The 16799-nt window shown below is 36.2% G+C and overlaps 1 protein-coding gene across 1 annotated transcript in view; it reads right to left on the bottom strand.

Annotated features, from left to right (window-relative positions):
• Positions 1-8029: 8029 nt before the first annotated feature.
• Positions 8030-16799, bottom strand: part of LOC107739896 (WD repeat-containing protein 27-like) — a 41100-nt gene continuing 32330 nt past the window's right edge. Inside the window, exon 25 of the mRNA XM_016552142.1 lies at positions 8030-8392. Coding sequence (XP_016407628.1) covers positions 8327-8392 — 66 coding nt within the window. The 3' untranslated portion in view covers positions 8030-8326. The remainder of the gene's footprint in view (positions 8393-16799) is intronic.

The following is a 16799-nucleotide window of genomic DNA, read 5'->3' as shown; positions in this document are numbered from 1 at the left end:
CTCCATACCGAGAAAAGAGATCCTTTGCGTCGGAGAGAGTTTGCTCTTTTCCCATTTGACCGTAAGGCCCAACCGGCAGATGTGCGAAAGCACCAAGTCCCTGTGTGCACACAACTGATGCTGAGACTGAGCTAGTATGAGCCAGTCGTTGAGGTAGTTGGGGATGCGAACGCCCTGTTCTCTCAGGGGAACAAGGGCTGCCTCCGCAACTTACGTGAAGACACGGGGCGACAGGGACAGCCCGGAGGGCAGGACCTCGTACTGATATACTCGTCCTTCGATCGCGAACCGCAGAAATGGTCTGCGGTGCAGAAGGATTGACACATGAAAGTACGCATCCTTCAGGCTGATTGCTGCAAACCAATCTCGGGGACGGATGCACCCGAAGATGCGTTTCTGCATCAACATCTTGAACGGTAACCGGCGAAGGGCCCGGTTCAAGACACGCAGATCCAAGATTGGTCGTAACCCACCGCCTTTCTCGGGTACAATGAAGTAAGGGCTGTAAAACCCCGTATTCATATCGGCTGAAGGGACCGGCTTCATGGCATCCTTCGCCAGTAGGACTGCGATCTCCGCATGCAAGACAGGAGCGTCGGCCGCCTTCACTGTCGTGAAGCAGATGCCACTGAACTTGGGGGGATGCTGGGCGAACTGAATCGCATAGCCAAGGCCGATGGTCCGCAGAAGCCAACGAGACGGGTTGGGTAGCGCTCGCCAGGCACCCAGATACCGTGCAAGCGGGACCAGCGGAACCACCGCCGTACCCGCAGTGGGGCAGCAAGGTGGAACGCAGGGACCCAACTCGGGCGGCTTGTGAGCGGACCGAAGAGGGGTCTGAGTGTGCGGTGCAACGCTTACCTGGTTCCACAGTTTGGCAGAGGGTGCGTGAGTAGGGCCTTTGTTGACGCTCCTGAACCGCCCGCTGCTGCCTGCTGGCGATGGAGGAGGATGAGTATGATCCGGTGCTGGTCCGTCCGCGACTCTCCGTGTCCTCCTGGGACCCAGGGACAGAGAAAACCGCTCTCTCGACGAGATTTTCCAGATTCTCCACCCGGCCCTCCTCCGGGGGAGGGAGAGGTGCCTTCATGGCACCTCGGAGTGACCGACTGAAAGGGATCCAATTTTTCACTGATAGTGTGAAAACTGTGAAAGTTACTTTAAAAGCATTTTATTTAATCATGAATAAACCTTTCAAATAAGAAATTAGACTAGAGATTAAAATTAGTAGTTTAATGTAAATACAAATGTACATGTATTTCAGTTCTAAATTAAATGTATGTTATTATGAAACCCTGGGACATAATAAATTACAATATAATTAGTATTAATAAAATGTAATAAAAAAATCATAAACAGCTTACATAAGACTTTACTGAAGCATGTTATATGCCTCAACAGGTTGTCAGGTGCCACAGGATGACGCAAAAACTTTATGACGTAAAATAATGCTGAATTTTAAAAAAAAACTGATTCTCAAACTTTTTGAACGAATCAATTCACAGAAATGATTTGAACTTCCCGTTACTGCTGTTAAATGAATTAAACATCTGTCGGCACAATGCAGAAAACTCATGTAGCTACATGGAAATTCAAAGAGTTGCATGACAATTCATTTTTAGTAAGGCTTTAATCTTCCAGTTGCAGATTAAATATCACTTACCAGCTCATAATAAATCTGTGACACTGTAAGTTTGCATTTTCTTGCATGCACAAATCCTTTAAAGGGTTAATTAACCAATAGGGGAACAGCTGTTCAGCATTTTTCAATTATATGCAGTATGAGACACAATGGAGTCAAGCTGATTGGTCACACTTGTGGCCATGATGCTGAATGCATCTGAATGCCATCCAGTTGTTGATTTCCCTTTTCTTCTGCACAGAAACAATGCCTGAAGACAGACAACACGCTGAGGAAAGTTACTGTATTTACAAGGAACAACAGAATGATAAAATTAATCTGAGTTGGAACTTTCTGACTCTGTTTAAAACAAAAAGAGGCAAAAGAGAGAAAGTTAGCAAGACAGAGGGAGTTAGAGAATTGGCCGTTTCGGAGGGAGGAGCTCTGGCCCTGGGTCCCTGGGCACAGAAGGTGCTGCAATGCTGCATTACTAACAGTCTGAATGGGAAGCACCTCTCAGCTCCATTGCCTTTTTTTTTCTCCCCCCACCCCACTAAAAAAATGTCTTCAAGTCTACAACACAAACACAACACAGACGTGTTCCTCTGTCTCTCGTTCTCAGACTTTGAAGCTCCAGTGCAAAAATCCACATTACTTCCTGTCCCATTTAGTTTAAATCATGGTATTCATGTCAGATGCATACCAGCATTCAGCAATCAGCTGCACTCCTTCAATGTCCAAGAGTTCAGTTCCATGATCACTTTTTGGTTTGAAGAATAAATTGCTCTTAAATGTTTTTCTCTCTATGTATATCTATGAATAGAAAGTCTATAAAAGATCTGTAAACATAAAAGTCTAAGAGGGTACACACACACACACACACACACACACACCCAACCGTTAAACATTTATATCGTAATTAAAATCTACAGATGTAAATAGATGAACTGTAATAAAATAAACACTTAAATGGGTATTTTGAATGTTTTTCTTCCACTAATCTGAAAGAAGACATGTTATGGAAGCAGAATATTATAGTCCAACATCTCAAAATTGACCAGTGCCTGAAAAAACAATGGTCTTGCCTGTAGTGTCTTGCCTTAATATTAATCTCTCAAAACAATTATTATATGTTTATTACATGTCTTTATGAATGACAAAAAGGACAAAAATACAAAATAATTTGCATTTTTGAAAATATACTGTATTTTACATTGTCTATTCACGACTTCTTTTTAAAGTTCAGTAAGTTTGTCTCAGAATTGGATGTTAGAACTGACAAGTAGTTAAACTTGTATGTTGTTGGAGAGAATCTGACAAGTTAAAAAAATATTTTCTGGCAGAGGTCACACAATCAAATGACTTCAGTTACAAGAAACATCCCACAGCTGCCTTCCGTGTACACTGACCGTACACTTTCCCTCACCATATAGACAATATGAATAAGAAGAACAGAAATGTTCATTGTAATTGAGTCTTGAACTCTGGGAGCTTGATGATCTAACCTCACACAACTCAATGTAAAACCACCCTAAACTAACATGCTATTATTTGAAAAGAGCAATAAAGTATCTAAGGGTCTGACTGTTTTCTCTTTTAGGGGATCCAAAATCTGAGACCACATTGAAAGGCTGGATTGTTTTTCATTTAAACCTGGAAATAATGGAAACCTAAAGTGATAGTTCATCCAAAAATGAAAATTCTGTCATCATTTACTCACCCTCATGTAATTCTAAAACTGTATATTGTTGTTGTTGTTTTTGTGCGTCCATAATGAAAATCAATGGGGTGAAATACTGTTTCCACATCAATTTCTAAAGGTAAAGTGTAAATTGAAGTGTTAGAGGAAAAGTGGAAAATGAAAAAAGTTTTAATGATGTGTCAGACTTTAAAGATATATATGTGGTCTATGTGTCATTAACACACACACAAACAAACACACACACACACATGCACGCACGCACACACACAGACAGTCTCATGGTTATGTCTTTGTTCTGACTTCCCACATCAGCAGCTGCGTCCATCTGTTCCTAATTTCAGTGTCAAGTCACTGTCTGCAGGGAAAGCAAGCAAAACTGCCTGATTCAGTGATCCAGTGTTCCGTTTGGCCGTCTGGTGATCATTTTATCAATGCAACCCAGCATCTAGACATCAGAGAGTTCAGAAGGTTCTCAGAGTTCTCTCCAAAACGTCACATGCAGCATAAAGCTAAAATATCAGAACTGGACTTTGTTAAAACTGACAAGCAGTAAATATTGTATGTAGGTGGAGAGAATCTAAAAGCGAGAGTCTTAAAAATATTTTGTGGCAGAGGTCATACAATCAAATGACTTCAGTTACGAGAAACTTCTCACAGCTGCCTTCCGCGTACACTGACCGTTTAGCACACCATATGCTTGATATGAACAATAATAACTAAAGCTTTTTATTTGTGCTGCTAGTGAAGATCTTGAACTCTGGGAGCTTCCTGTGACTAATGACCTAACTTCAGAGGGTTTATGTACAACTTAATGTAAAAGAACTTTATATATCTTTTTCATTATCAGTTATTTCCTTATGTTCGAGTAAAAATATCTAAACATCCTTAAACGAAGACATATAAGATATATTTATATTTTACATTAAAAAATTATATGGTGCTAAGTAAAAAATTATATATAACCATTTGATGTGTCTATAAATACATAAATAGAAATTATTTAATAATAATTAAAAATAAATTAAATTATTTATTATATACTAATTTACTGGAATACTATGGAAACCTGCTTCTGCCATAGAATAAACAAACAAACAAACAAAAATAAATAAATAAAGGTAATTGCTACTTTAAAAAAAACTTTATTCTTATTTTTTTTGCAATTCTGAGAACTCAGAATACAGAGAAAAAGTCAGAATTATGAGATATAAACACAGAATTGCTAGAAGTAAACTTACAATTGCAAGATATAAACTCTAAATTCTGACTTTTTTCTCCTAGTTTCCCCCCCGTAGTTTACATATCATAATTCTGAGTTTATCACAATTCAAAAAATTTTTTTTCTCTGAATTCTGAATTTACATCTCGCAATTGTTTTTTTCCCTCACCATGGAATAAAGAATAAAAAAGGTAACTGCAACTATTTATCTCACAATTCTGATTTTTTTTCTTGCAATTGTTAGTTTATATCTCACAATTCTGACTTTTCTTCTCAGAACTACAAGTTTATAACTTGCAATTCCGTCTGAATTATGAGATATAAATGTAAAATTGCAAAAAACAAAGTCTTAATTGTGTAATTAAATGTAAAAAAAATTTATTCTGCGGTGGAAACAAGCTTCCAACAAAAAACTGCTTAAGAAAATAACTTCTGCAGAGTAAACTAACATATTAAATGAAAATCACTGAATGAAAAGGAACTAGCAGTCACATATCTCACACATGAAAATGACCTAATGATTTCATTTCTAATAATGATCTTATTTAATGATAATTAAAAAAAATGATCTTATCATTACTGTGTAGAGCTCCTTTGATAAAGTACTCCTCACTCTCCCCCATCAGCTATATTTAAAATAAATGACTTACATCCTGTACTGACAGAATGAAGGAACATCCTTTGAATGAACTTACAGATAAGGCTAATGTGGGAAAGTCTATTCTTTATCCTTGAGTTTGTTAACTGGTGAGGGAAAAAAGCACCAAAAGTTTTTCAAATCACAAAGACCTGGAAGAATCCAATGAGGTGAAAAAAAACAAACAAACACTTTTTGTGACATTGATAATCAAAGTTTTCCATGAGCACTTAATAGTACATTGGCTGCGCTAGTAAGAAGAGCATGAGGTGGAAAAAAAAAAAAAAAACACTTTTTGTGACATTGATAATCAAAGTTTGTTTTCCATGAGCACTTAGGATATCTAAATGACTGATTCTATAAATGAATTGAAAACAGAGGTCTTGAACAACTGACTATGTATCAAGAACTGGTATATTTAGCTATTAAGTTGTTTTTATTTTTAATAGTACATTGGCTGCGCTAGTAAGAAGAGGTTAAGAACATTGTGGCCAATTCAGTAATCTCAATTTATTCTCCATGTTTTTTGACAGCTCATTTCACACATCGCCAAAGCAAGTTTTCAGCATCATGTCATAAACTTAGAGCCGTTAGGAGCATATTTGTAAAAATGAGGTCTTTGAAAGTAGATCACACACAGACTTCACCAGAACTTGTTATTCACAAAAACAGGCTATCATGAGGTAGTTAAGTGTATCCATATTTGACATCTCTCTGTTTACCATTAGAAGTGCACAGCTTCTTTGTTTAGGAAAAGCAGCCAAACCCAATTACTGTATAAGAGAGAAGTTGAAGCGTTATTGTTTTTTCTTTAATTCAAAAGTAGAGATCATTCATAAAACCACTACAAAACTGCCTCAGTTATTGCTTGAAGTCATCTAATGACCCATGACAACGAACAAAAACTGCTGAATTGTTTCCATTCACATTTAGAACTTATGCCAAAATAAAACATTAAAAAATGTACTTTTCTTTAGTTTCATCTTGATATTTCATACACTTTCAAAATCGAAAAAAAAATGTGACCCCACAGTACATTGTCACTTCCACAGGAAACAGAAAATGCAGCATTAAAATATTATTCATATTTTGGCTTTTTTTTAGGCAAACCTATTTGCTGTACATCAATACAGTTAAATATTAAGGTATAACATTAACAGTCAGGAGAGTCAATATAAACTGTTGCAAAACGTGCTTTGCTAAAGATAACCCTCTATGGGGTAGTTGCTAAATGGGCAGAGAACAGAATGACCTCAGAAAAGTTATTGGCGCAGAAATGCTGCCAGCAGTTGTAGTGGACACCACCCATCATTAAAGACTCAGCATTCTTCTCTATCACTTATATGAAGATCTGTTGGCGCCAGACAGACACATTACATGTATTGCTTTAAGATGAGCATCCCCTTTTGAATCTGAAAATGCTGTTTTCATGTTGTAGTTTGAACTGTGAAAACGGAGGTATCTGAAATGATGACGCATGTCATGTGACGTAGTACTGTATACTGATATCTATGTTACGGTATTCTGCCTGCTGTGTGCTATTCACTTTCACACTGTTGCTAAAGATATGTTGGTAACACTTTGGAATAGGGAACACATATTCAACCAATCACAGCACATTTCGTATTTCAGAAGGCGGGACTTCATTTGATAAAGGAACTTTTCGAGCTGTTCATGCCAGACTGGGGAGAGAGGTGTTGTAATAATGTAAAATATGTGAAAAATAATGTGTTTTTTGAACAACCTAGTATGAGAGCCTGTTCTAGTACACCCCCAAAACAAAATCAAGACTTTGTAAAAAAGCATAATAGGACCCCTTTAAGGGATCTAGAACATGGCCATACTGTATAGAATAAGGCAACAATATGTGCCTGTAAGCAGTAATAAACAGCCAATAGTAATATGCATGCTAATATGCAACTAGTTAATAGTGAGAATTGGATCAAAAAAAAAAAAAGTGTTACCGATATGTTAATTTGTACACTCTTTATATCAGTCCTGCAAAGATGACAGAAAATTTACTCACAATCGCTGTCCTGCGGCAAAACTTGAGGGCAGTTGCTTTTTAGACCAAACATATAAAGGTGAGTGAGTGTAACCTGGACGTATCAGTGAATGATGAGATATTTTGCTACAGTAGATAAAATGATCATTCTAAAAGAATTGCCTGAGAACTTTATGTCTGTTCCATCTATCATCTCAGTGAGCTTTTATGAGATTTAAATTCACAGTGAGGTGAATTTAGCGTGAAATTACTTTTGGAAAACGCTTGAAATACTAATGTGGAAATACAAATGTATCCAGATTAATGTAGACATAGCCTTATACTGACATAATCTTAAAGAGATAGTTTACCCAAAAATGAAAATTCTGTAATCATTTACTCACCCTTGTTCCAAACACAACTTTTTGAAGAATATTGGTAACCAAACACTTTCGGGTCCCATTCACTTCCATATATGGAATAATAAAACGTAACCGATAATGATAATGTCATCGCAATATTTGCACACTTTCTTACTTCTATTTACATACTGAATCATGAGCTGTCTTGTCTTTCTTGCATGTATTCTGCAATTTATTGCCGCCTTCACACAACTATTGATTCTGGTGAGACTGAAAGATGAGGAGAATGCCAAAGTGGCTCTGGTGTACAGCATTTAATTTATGCAAAACCAAACCTAAAACATAAACTTACCTAAAATCATCTCCTTTCATCCATGTTCATTCAAAGGAGAGCACCTTAAAATGAATCATTTTGGGTCTGAAATCACAGGTACATTGTATACGTAGATTTGATATAGAATGAGTCACTCTAAAAGAAGATTTACAATCAAGATTTAGGTTTACTTTAATATGGCTTTACTGCAAAGAATATTACATATCAGATGCATGGAAACGTGTTGCTAAGTTCAAATGGACTTTTCTCTGAGGGTGCATCTTTGGCTTCTCGGTTGAGGGCGTGAGCATGTTGTCACATCTGTAGGTTGTCAATGGCGGCTGAAATGATGATATTACAGATCCCGTCCATGATGTAGGTCTCAGAGGTGGCACGCCAGCAGAGTAATCGCAACGTGACTGATTTCATTTGTCTGCAGCATCGGTGAACTTGGGGCAAGAACTGAGCCGTTGGGGCAGATTCCACACTTAAGGGAGAAGAGATTCGGCCGGATGAAACAAAGCCAGCTTTCCATCGAGTGTTCCAGTCAACAGCTGTGAACCAAAAAAAAAAGACTTCAATCATGAAACATCCTGTCGCAGTGTGAATAAGTTCATGATAAAACCTATGAGGTCCTGAATGATTCAAGTGAAGTGAAGTGCTTGTTTGCAGTTATTAATTCCAAAAGTGCTGTTTAACATAATCAACGGCATAGTTTGGGCAATTTCGTAATCCAATATTATCGCAAAACCACAGACAAAACAGACACATTACATTTCATAACAACACATCTGCCATCCTAATGATGGGGTAAAAGGGTTGATGGTTTTCATTTATTTATATTTGCCAATAAAAATGTTCTGAAACTTTTATGTCCTGCACTTTGAATTGTGCTCTCCTGAAGACAATTAGCAATTTAGTTATGAAACCCCATTTAATCAGGAGTTTGTTTACTGGAATCAAACCAAGTTCGTATTTTCTATTGACTCTCTATATCTTTTTATGTTTTGACAGAGACAAATCAGAAGCAAAACTTCATAAGTATGTTGTGACATGCAGTCCCGAAGGGTGAAGGACCACAAGGTGCCTAGAGGGTTTTAGATTTGGGGTAAGAAGAATGACCTCATCGCTTTGCCAAAGGTGGGAAATTGTCCAGTCAGGTTTTACAGAGTGACATGAAACTGTCTTGGCAGCGGTCTGGAGTGGGTTCTGAACAGAGAATGTCACATACCTGCCTTTAAAGTCTTTTGAAAGGCATTTAAAGACATCTGAGAGGCAAATTACTTATATGATCTGGTCTGGTAAAAAAAAAAAAAACGTACTCAGTTTTAAACTTCTTTATTATCACAGAATTTGATCTGAGAAAGATTAGAGATAAATCATCTCCATACAGTGCAATCACCTTTCAGAATATATTAAACTCCATGAAGCATTTCATTGTTCATTCTCTTCCTCCAGTTTAATTTCATAACAGTGTTTAAACTACTGTACTTCTTTACTGAGGTGTTTACTGTCCATCCATGCAAAATCATTGTACTTGTACTTTATAGGGGTCATGAACTGAGAAATCAAAATTCTCTTGATGTTTTGACATATAAGAGGTCATTGTACTGTAAAAACATCCTGTAAGTTTCAGGACTCAAAACTTTCAAAACAATATTTCCAGATTTTTAATGAAGGTGGAAACCTTGTATCATGCCTAAAACAAACAAGGAGTGCTTTTTGTGTAATCTGAATTCAACTATTCACACTCTTAAAAATCAGTTATCTTATGTAACCTCTTCAATATAACAAATAAAAAACATGTAAGCGTTAACGAAAAAAAAAAAAGATTAGTACAAAATATTATAGTTGCTTATTTATGAAGATATTTTAATATTTCAATGAAAAATATTAGAGTTGGACAGATGCATTTTGTTGTGTGGAAGAATGCAGAAAGAAGTTTCCATCATAAAATCTACATAAAAAATAATGAGTTATTAGGGAAGAATTCCCTTTCCCATGTATCCTGATCTTCTTTTCACTGAGTATTGCTACCACAGGAATATACTTTAGCCTAAATGATTTTACAAGCAACTTAACAATAAATCAGAATGCAAAATATCGTACTTTCTGATGCAGGTTTCATAACCTGATTTACAGCAAGGTTCACTGGCTGAAGGCTAAGGAAGGAAGAAACACAAATCAAGACTTCAAAAAGAAAGTTGAACGATATAACTTGTAGACATGTTTACATGTTTGTTTTTAGCTCATATGGGGATCGTTTAATATAGTTAGAATAGCCTCTGTAGGATATAAAGCTTTTAGTCAGGCTATGCTTGCAGTGACCCAAGGAATCTGTATCTGCCAGATACAGTACGCTATTGCTCAGTTGCTCTAAACCTGTCTTTAAAAAAAAGTGATTAGAATTATGAGAACATATAAAATGACATAAAACCTTCTTCTGCCAAATAACAGCCTGGCATAACAGTCTGAGTTGCTTTGAATAATCTGCACTGAAGAATAAAGCTGGCTGCCTTAGGGCTGGTGTCAGTATATAGAGGGGTGTCTCTGAAAATTGTATAGACTTTCAGAGGGAAAAGCTGAGAGCTGAGACAAAGCAAATTGACAGTGCCACTGCCACTGCCCAAAGCCACAAGAGTTATACAAGCAGGAAAATATGCCATCCCGCTGGGATCACACTCTTATTTTACCATGGATATTAGCTTCTTAGCAAAACTGGACAAGAGGATTAATTTAGTATGCTTGACCATTCACTAATTCTACACAATTCACAATCATAAGCCATGTTGCACTGTGTATCCAAAGACTTTTAAATATATTATTTTATACATAATGGCCTGAAAGGCTTCTACCTTCAGTCTCTATTACAGTTACAGCCCAAAAGCTGGCCAAAAGCTCACCAAAGCTGTCAAGAATAGCTAATTTTCCAGACACATTCAAATGCAACCTCAAGACAGAGCTCTTTAGGTCAGATCACTATCACTGTCCTCATTTGAATCCCCTATTTAAGCTTAAAGGGATACTCCACCCCAAAATGAAAACTTTGTCATTAATCAATATTTTGGATGAAAACCGGGAGGCTTGTGACTGTCCCATTGCCTGCCAAGTAAATTACACTGTCAAGGCCCAGAAAAGTATGAAAAGCATCGTCAGAATAGTCCATCTGCCATCTGTGGTTCAATCTGAATTTTATGAAGCGACGAGAATACTTTTTGTACGCGAAGGAAACAAAAATAACGACTTTATTCAACAATTCGTCTCCTCTGTGTCTCTCCGCATCACCGTAGCGCTTCATAAAATTCAGACTGAACCGAGATGCTAACGGTCTAATCAGATTCAATGATCTATGCTAAGCTGCAGCTAAAAGTGCTACCGCCAGACCCGGAGATCGGCTGAATGGATTCGAAAACGGTAAAACTCAACTGTTTAACTCTAGGGGAGTTGGAAAATGAGACTATTTTCAAAAATAGTGGAGTGTTCTTTTAATGTCACAGAAGGGTCACACCTCTGCACTAACTTCCACAGGAACATCTCAGACTTGGCTTATGGGTAGTGTCTGCCTTAACGGAAAGTCTCTCTCACTCTCTCTCAAGCCTATTAGGTGGTCAAGCTCTGAGCATTTGAAGAAGGAGAAATCAAGGCTAACTCAAAGGGATTATACTTTCAGAATTATACATAGTAGTTGTCCTATTTGGACACCAAATGCGTGAGTCACACACTGATATCTTCATGTGCGCAAACCACTGTTTAAACAACTTCATTTTTCTTACCTTCTTCATCTGCCAGTAATGACTCATCCTTAAATGTCCTATCACAAAAAGCCAGTGTTTTGAAAAGAGGAACTTAACTCGAACAATTAAATTAAATACTATACACAGTGACTTTTCACAATACGGACTTCTGTAAGTGGCTGAATAACAAGCAAAAGTAGGTTACAGAGGCTGACTGCAATATCTTCCTTATGTGATTAATAGGTCTAACAAAAACACAAAAAGCTACTTTTTGACATCACATTGCTTAACATTACAAAAGTGAGTGAGACAGAACACTGAATTAGCAGAGGAAAAACCTAGCGCTAGGAGAATATTACACCTGAAATACATTAAAAAGGGGAATGTCCTGGAATGAGGATGACATCTGCTTTGGCAGAGACTACTGCAACATTACAGACCGCATCTGCAATGCAAAATGGGATGATAACCTCATTTCGAATGCTATAAAGTGTCCAGTTGCACTATGATGCCAAGGGCCAACTGCTGACCAAATGTTTCTAAAATATAATTTAATTAAAAAATACATTAAAAACTAAAAAATTACTAAATATAAATATAAAAATGATATGAATATAAAATATAAACATACATTCTGCTTGATCTAAAAAGGCAAAAATATTTTAAAGGATTTTTTTTAATAGTGTGAAAGATTGAACAGGTTGAAGTGATGACCTCAAGAGAAGGTCTCTTGGGATCTCTCTATAGAATGGCTTCTATAGCACTGGATCTCTCAAACTTACAATCAAAAAGCAGCCAAGTGATACAGCTACAGCTGTTTATGCAATAAAATCCAGCCTCTATCTAAGGATATAACTCTTTCTCGTCACACATAGCTTCCAAAATCCATGTGCTATAGCATATTGTATACAACTTAAAGACAAATACCACTGAATGTGAAGAAATTATATACAGTGGCCCCAAAAAGTATTTGGACACTCAAGTAACATAAAAATGTCTGAATGCCATTGTATTATATAACTAAATATCAAAGCAAGTGGCATCTGCAACCAAATGCTGCTCAGCATGGTTCCAAAATTAAATTCACTTTCTGAGCCATTTGAGTTACTTTTATAAGTTACTCACCAAGGCTGCATTTATTTGATTAAAAATGAAGTAAAACCATATTTTAAAATATTTTAACAATTTCGATTTTTCAGCATCCATTGCTCCAGTATTCGGCGTCAAATGATCATTCAGAAATCATTCTAATATGCCGATTTGGTAATCAGGAAATATTTCTTATTATCATCATTGAAAAACTGTGCTGCATATGTTTTTTTTGTGTAAACCATGATTATTTTTTAAGGATTCTTTGATGAATAGAAAGTTTAAAAAACAGCATTTATTTTTCAGATATTTTAGTGCATTTTGTTTTAACCAACTGGTCCAAAGATGATTTTTATTGGATGTATGAATTCACACAAGTGTGGTTAATTATATATGTTCCACTTACAGTTGTACATAATGCCCATATGTTTTTTTCTTAATTTTGAACAGTTTATATAATTTTTATTATTCAAAACCTAGCAAACCTGATTAAATAGGAAATATTTTGCTTGTAAAGTGCATCTAATTCAATGACGTTCTGATATTAAGTGTGACTTTGCTATCCAAATATTGTTTGGGCCCACTGTATGTTTTAAAAAGGATCTAGTAGAGAAAGGAATTGTTGAGTTGCCATACATGGCAGTAAACACTATGGGAAAAGAAACTTTAGTACACTTCACTGTTTGTGTGAGTAAAAACAATGTATGCTGATTTGACTGATGGAGTACATTTCAAATTGGAATTGGATATCTAATCACATTCCTCATATAAAAGTGTCCACTATGTCCAAATAAAATGAGACCTGCAAGTGAATGCATGTAGACTTATGAACTGAGCTTTTAAACTCTACAGATCTCTGTATCTGAGCTAGTACAAGAGCGACCACTAAGACTTTCCACTTCCAGTCTTGGAAATCTGAATGAATAAGAGCTTGGAACAGGACAAAGAAAAAGAGCAAAAGAGTGCATGAAAATCCCAAGGCCATGTGCATATCAATACCAGCTCAAAACACAAGGACCAATTCACACAGGAGAATTTAAGACATATTATGGGACTGGATGTGATTACACCTATCAAAAGGAATGAACACTGAACCACTTTGTGAATCAGAGGCCGCCAAAAACGAAGACAGCCAAAGATGCATGTTTATATTTTTCCCCCAAAAAAAGGAACATGGCATTTTTTGGTCTCATAATGGGGAAATAAGCTGCAAAAGCATCCAAAATAATGCAAAAGCACCATAAAAGTCTTGTAAAAGTCTTCTGAAGCCAACCAATAACTTTGTGTGAGACAAATCTGGATCTAGTTACTGATAATCGTGCCCTTTGGTGAAATGTTAATCTCCATCAACTGGATCAACTGAGTCATTGAAAAGATTCTACTTAAAAGAATGTTTCATTCATGAATTGGACTGCACTTCTCTCATGAATGCAAGAAGAGCTAGAGGTAAATGATTAATGAGTTTAATTTTGGTTTTGTTCTCCATGTAAACCTGTTGTTTTGCTTCAGAAGACTACTTTAATGATACTTTTATGGTGCAGCTGCAAACTTTTTGATACTTGAAAGCTTCAGTCCCCATTCATTGCAATCGCATGGAAATGAGAATGAAAAATAGGCTTTAAAACATCTCTTTTTGTGTCCTGTAGAATAAGAAAAAATCATACCGTTTTGGAACAAAATGAAGGTGACAAAATTCTGGTTGTGGCTGGACACTTCATTTCCTTTTCGAGAACAGACAGGCTGCACTTGAACATCTGCTGTGCGTGCTTGAACAATAAAGCAAAACAAGCCATTTATGGTCCACACTCCACATAATGATCTGATCAGCCATTGTAGTGAACAGCCACGGCCAAGATCTTGACATTCAATTGACATCCAGACTCAAACAAGAAAACAGCTAAGAAGTTGTCCTTGTTAGGCTAGAGATGATGACACTATAGACGTGCCACAAGTACATCCCACACTAGCTGTATGGACACTACTCAAATAAAGATCCATCAAAAGCACTGCATTTATTTATTTTTTCTGGTCAAGGACCTCTTTAGTGGATAGAGAGCAGGGCCCCCCGTGACAGATTACTGTATATAAAAATACCTAAAAGTATAAAATTGAGTGCTGCATTTTAATCCTGCCTATCATAATATGCATAGCTTTCCATTAAAGCATTTAATAGCATTTGTTATTTTTAAAATTCAACGCCTTTAAAATAATCATCATGAAGTCATATAATACACTATCGTTTCACAATACTGTTCAAAAGTTTAGGGTCAGAAATATTTTTTATATGTTTTTGAAAGCAGTCTTTTATGTTCACCAAGGATACATATTTTATCAATCTATTTTATTAAAAATACCATAACAAATACAAAAAAACAGTAATATTGTGAAATATTATTACAATTTAAAATAACTGCTTTATATATGAATAGATTTAAAAATATAATTTATTCCTGTGATGGAAAAGCTGAATTTCCAAAAGACTCGATTCTTCTGTCACATGATCCTTCAGAAATCATTCTAATATGGTGATTTGGTGCTCAAATTTTTTTTCTTAGTAATATCAATGTTGAAAACAATTGTCCTGCTCAACTTTTTTTGTGAAAAAAAAAACACCCTTGCTGAACAAAAGCATTAAATTCTTAAAAAAAAAAAAAAAAAATTCTTTGAAAGCAGTCTTTTATGTTCACCAAGGATACATATTTTATCAATCTATTTTATTAAAAATACCATAACAAATACAAAAAAACAGTAATATTGTGAAATATTATTACAATTTAAAATAACTGCTTTATATATGAATAGATTTAAAAATATAATTTATTCCTGTGATGGAAAAGCTGAATTTCCAAAAGACTCGATTCTTCTGTCACATGATCCTTCAGAAATCATTCTAATATGGTGATTTGGTGCTCAAATTTTTTTTCTTAGTAATATCAATGTTGAAAACAATTGTCCTGCTCAACTTTTTTTGTGAAAAAAAAAACACCCTTGCTGAACAAAAGCATTAAATTCTTAAAAAAAAAAAAAAATAATTCTGACTCGTTTGAACGGTAGTGTTTTTTTTCTAAAAAAATTCACAAAAATTAGTTCAAACAATGGTGGTGGACCCTCTGCTGCACCACTGTGGACCCCGCAAGATTTAATAAAGCCCAACTGCCCAACTATACACCACCTGAAGTCCCTGCACACATCCAAAGGGACATCATTCCAAAACTATACTGTGGTGTTGAGCACCCAATGCAGAGCAGGTGCATGACATTCTCTTTTGTCAGGGCTAAAACATAACCATGAAACTAGAGTCCGTACTCCAGTATGGAAGGGTTTTTCAAGGCCATCTCCACGAAATATGATGCTGCATCTGTTTCTGGCCTCAGACAAGTAATTCTTTCAAAAGCTCATGCTGATCATTTAAATTGCTACATCCTGACCTCCTACACACTCCAACATATAAACAGATGCACCAATGGATCATTCAGAGCATGTGCTGTCAAAGCCTGTAATTTAGTTTTATATTTTCTATGTGCTAACATGAAACAGATAAATCATTTGGGGATCTCTGAAAGATGATATGATGTGGCTTTGTACAAGACTCACAGTCGTATTTACAATACAGACTCCCCAGAAAGACGTGATTGGTGTGACCAATTAATGTCATCTACGCAACCACAATGTTTGTAAATCATTCATGTGGGTTTCAATTGTTTATCCAGGACCCTTTCAGCCCGATGTGTGGTCACACATTGATGGACTGCACACAAAAGTTCTCATTTTTCACAGACACATTTTGACTCAGATTTGGACTTGGTTTTCTATTCTCATTATCTTTCTCAGATTCATCCGACTATAATCCTTCTGTTTTAATGTGTTTTGCAGGACAATATGCATTAGGGAATGGTGCAACTATAATAAAAGCAGGGTCTTAAATCATTCACAATAAATCCACTCATACATCTTATTCAAAAGCATAAAGCGGCCATGTACAAATATTATCTGTTTTTCTTGTTTGCAGGGTAACATCAGAAAAAATAATGGCCTTATAAAGAATAAAAAATAAAGGACTTCAGCCTTCTGGAATGCCTTCCATAAAGATCCACTGGATCTACAGTCAAGTGATTGCAATGACCCTTATAAACAATAC

This window comes from Sinocyclocheilus rhinocerous, unplaced genomic scaffold (genome assembly GCF_001515625.1).
Source record: "Sinocyclocheilus rhinocerous isolate Xijiao unplaced genomic scaffold, SAMN03320098_v1.1 scaffold1156, whole genome shotgun sequence".
Taxonomy (NCBI): domain Eukaryota; kingdom Metazoa; phylum Chordata; class Actinopteri; order Cypriniformes; family Cyprinidae; genus Sinocyclocheilus; species Sinocyclocheilus rhinocerous.
This window is presented reverse-complemented; position numbering and strand designations above follow the sequence as displayed.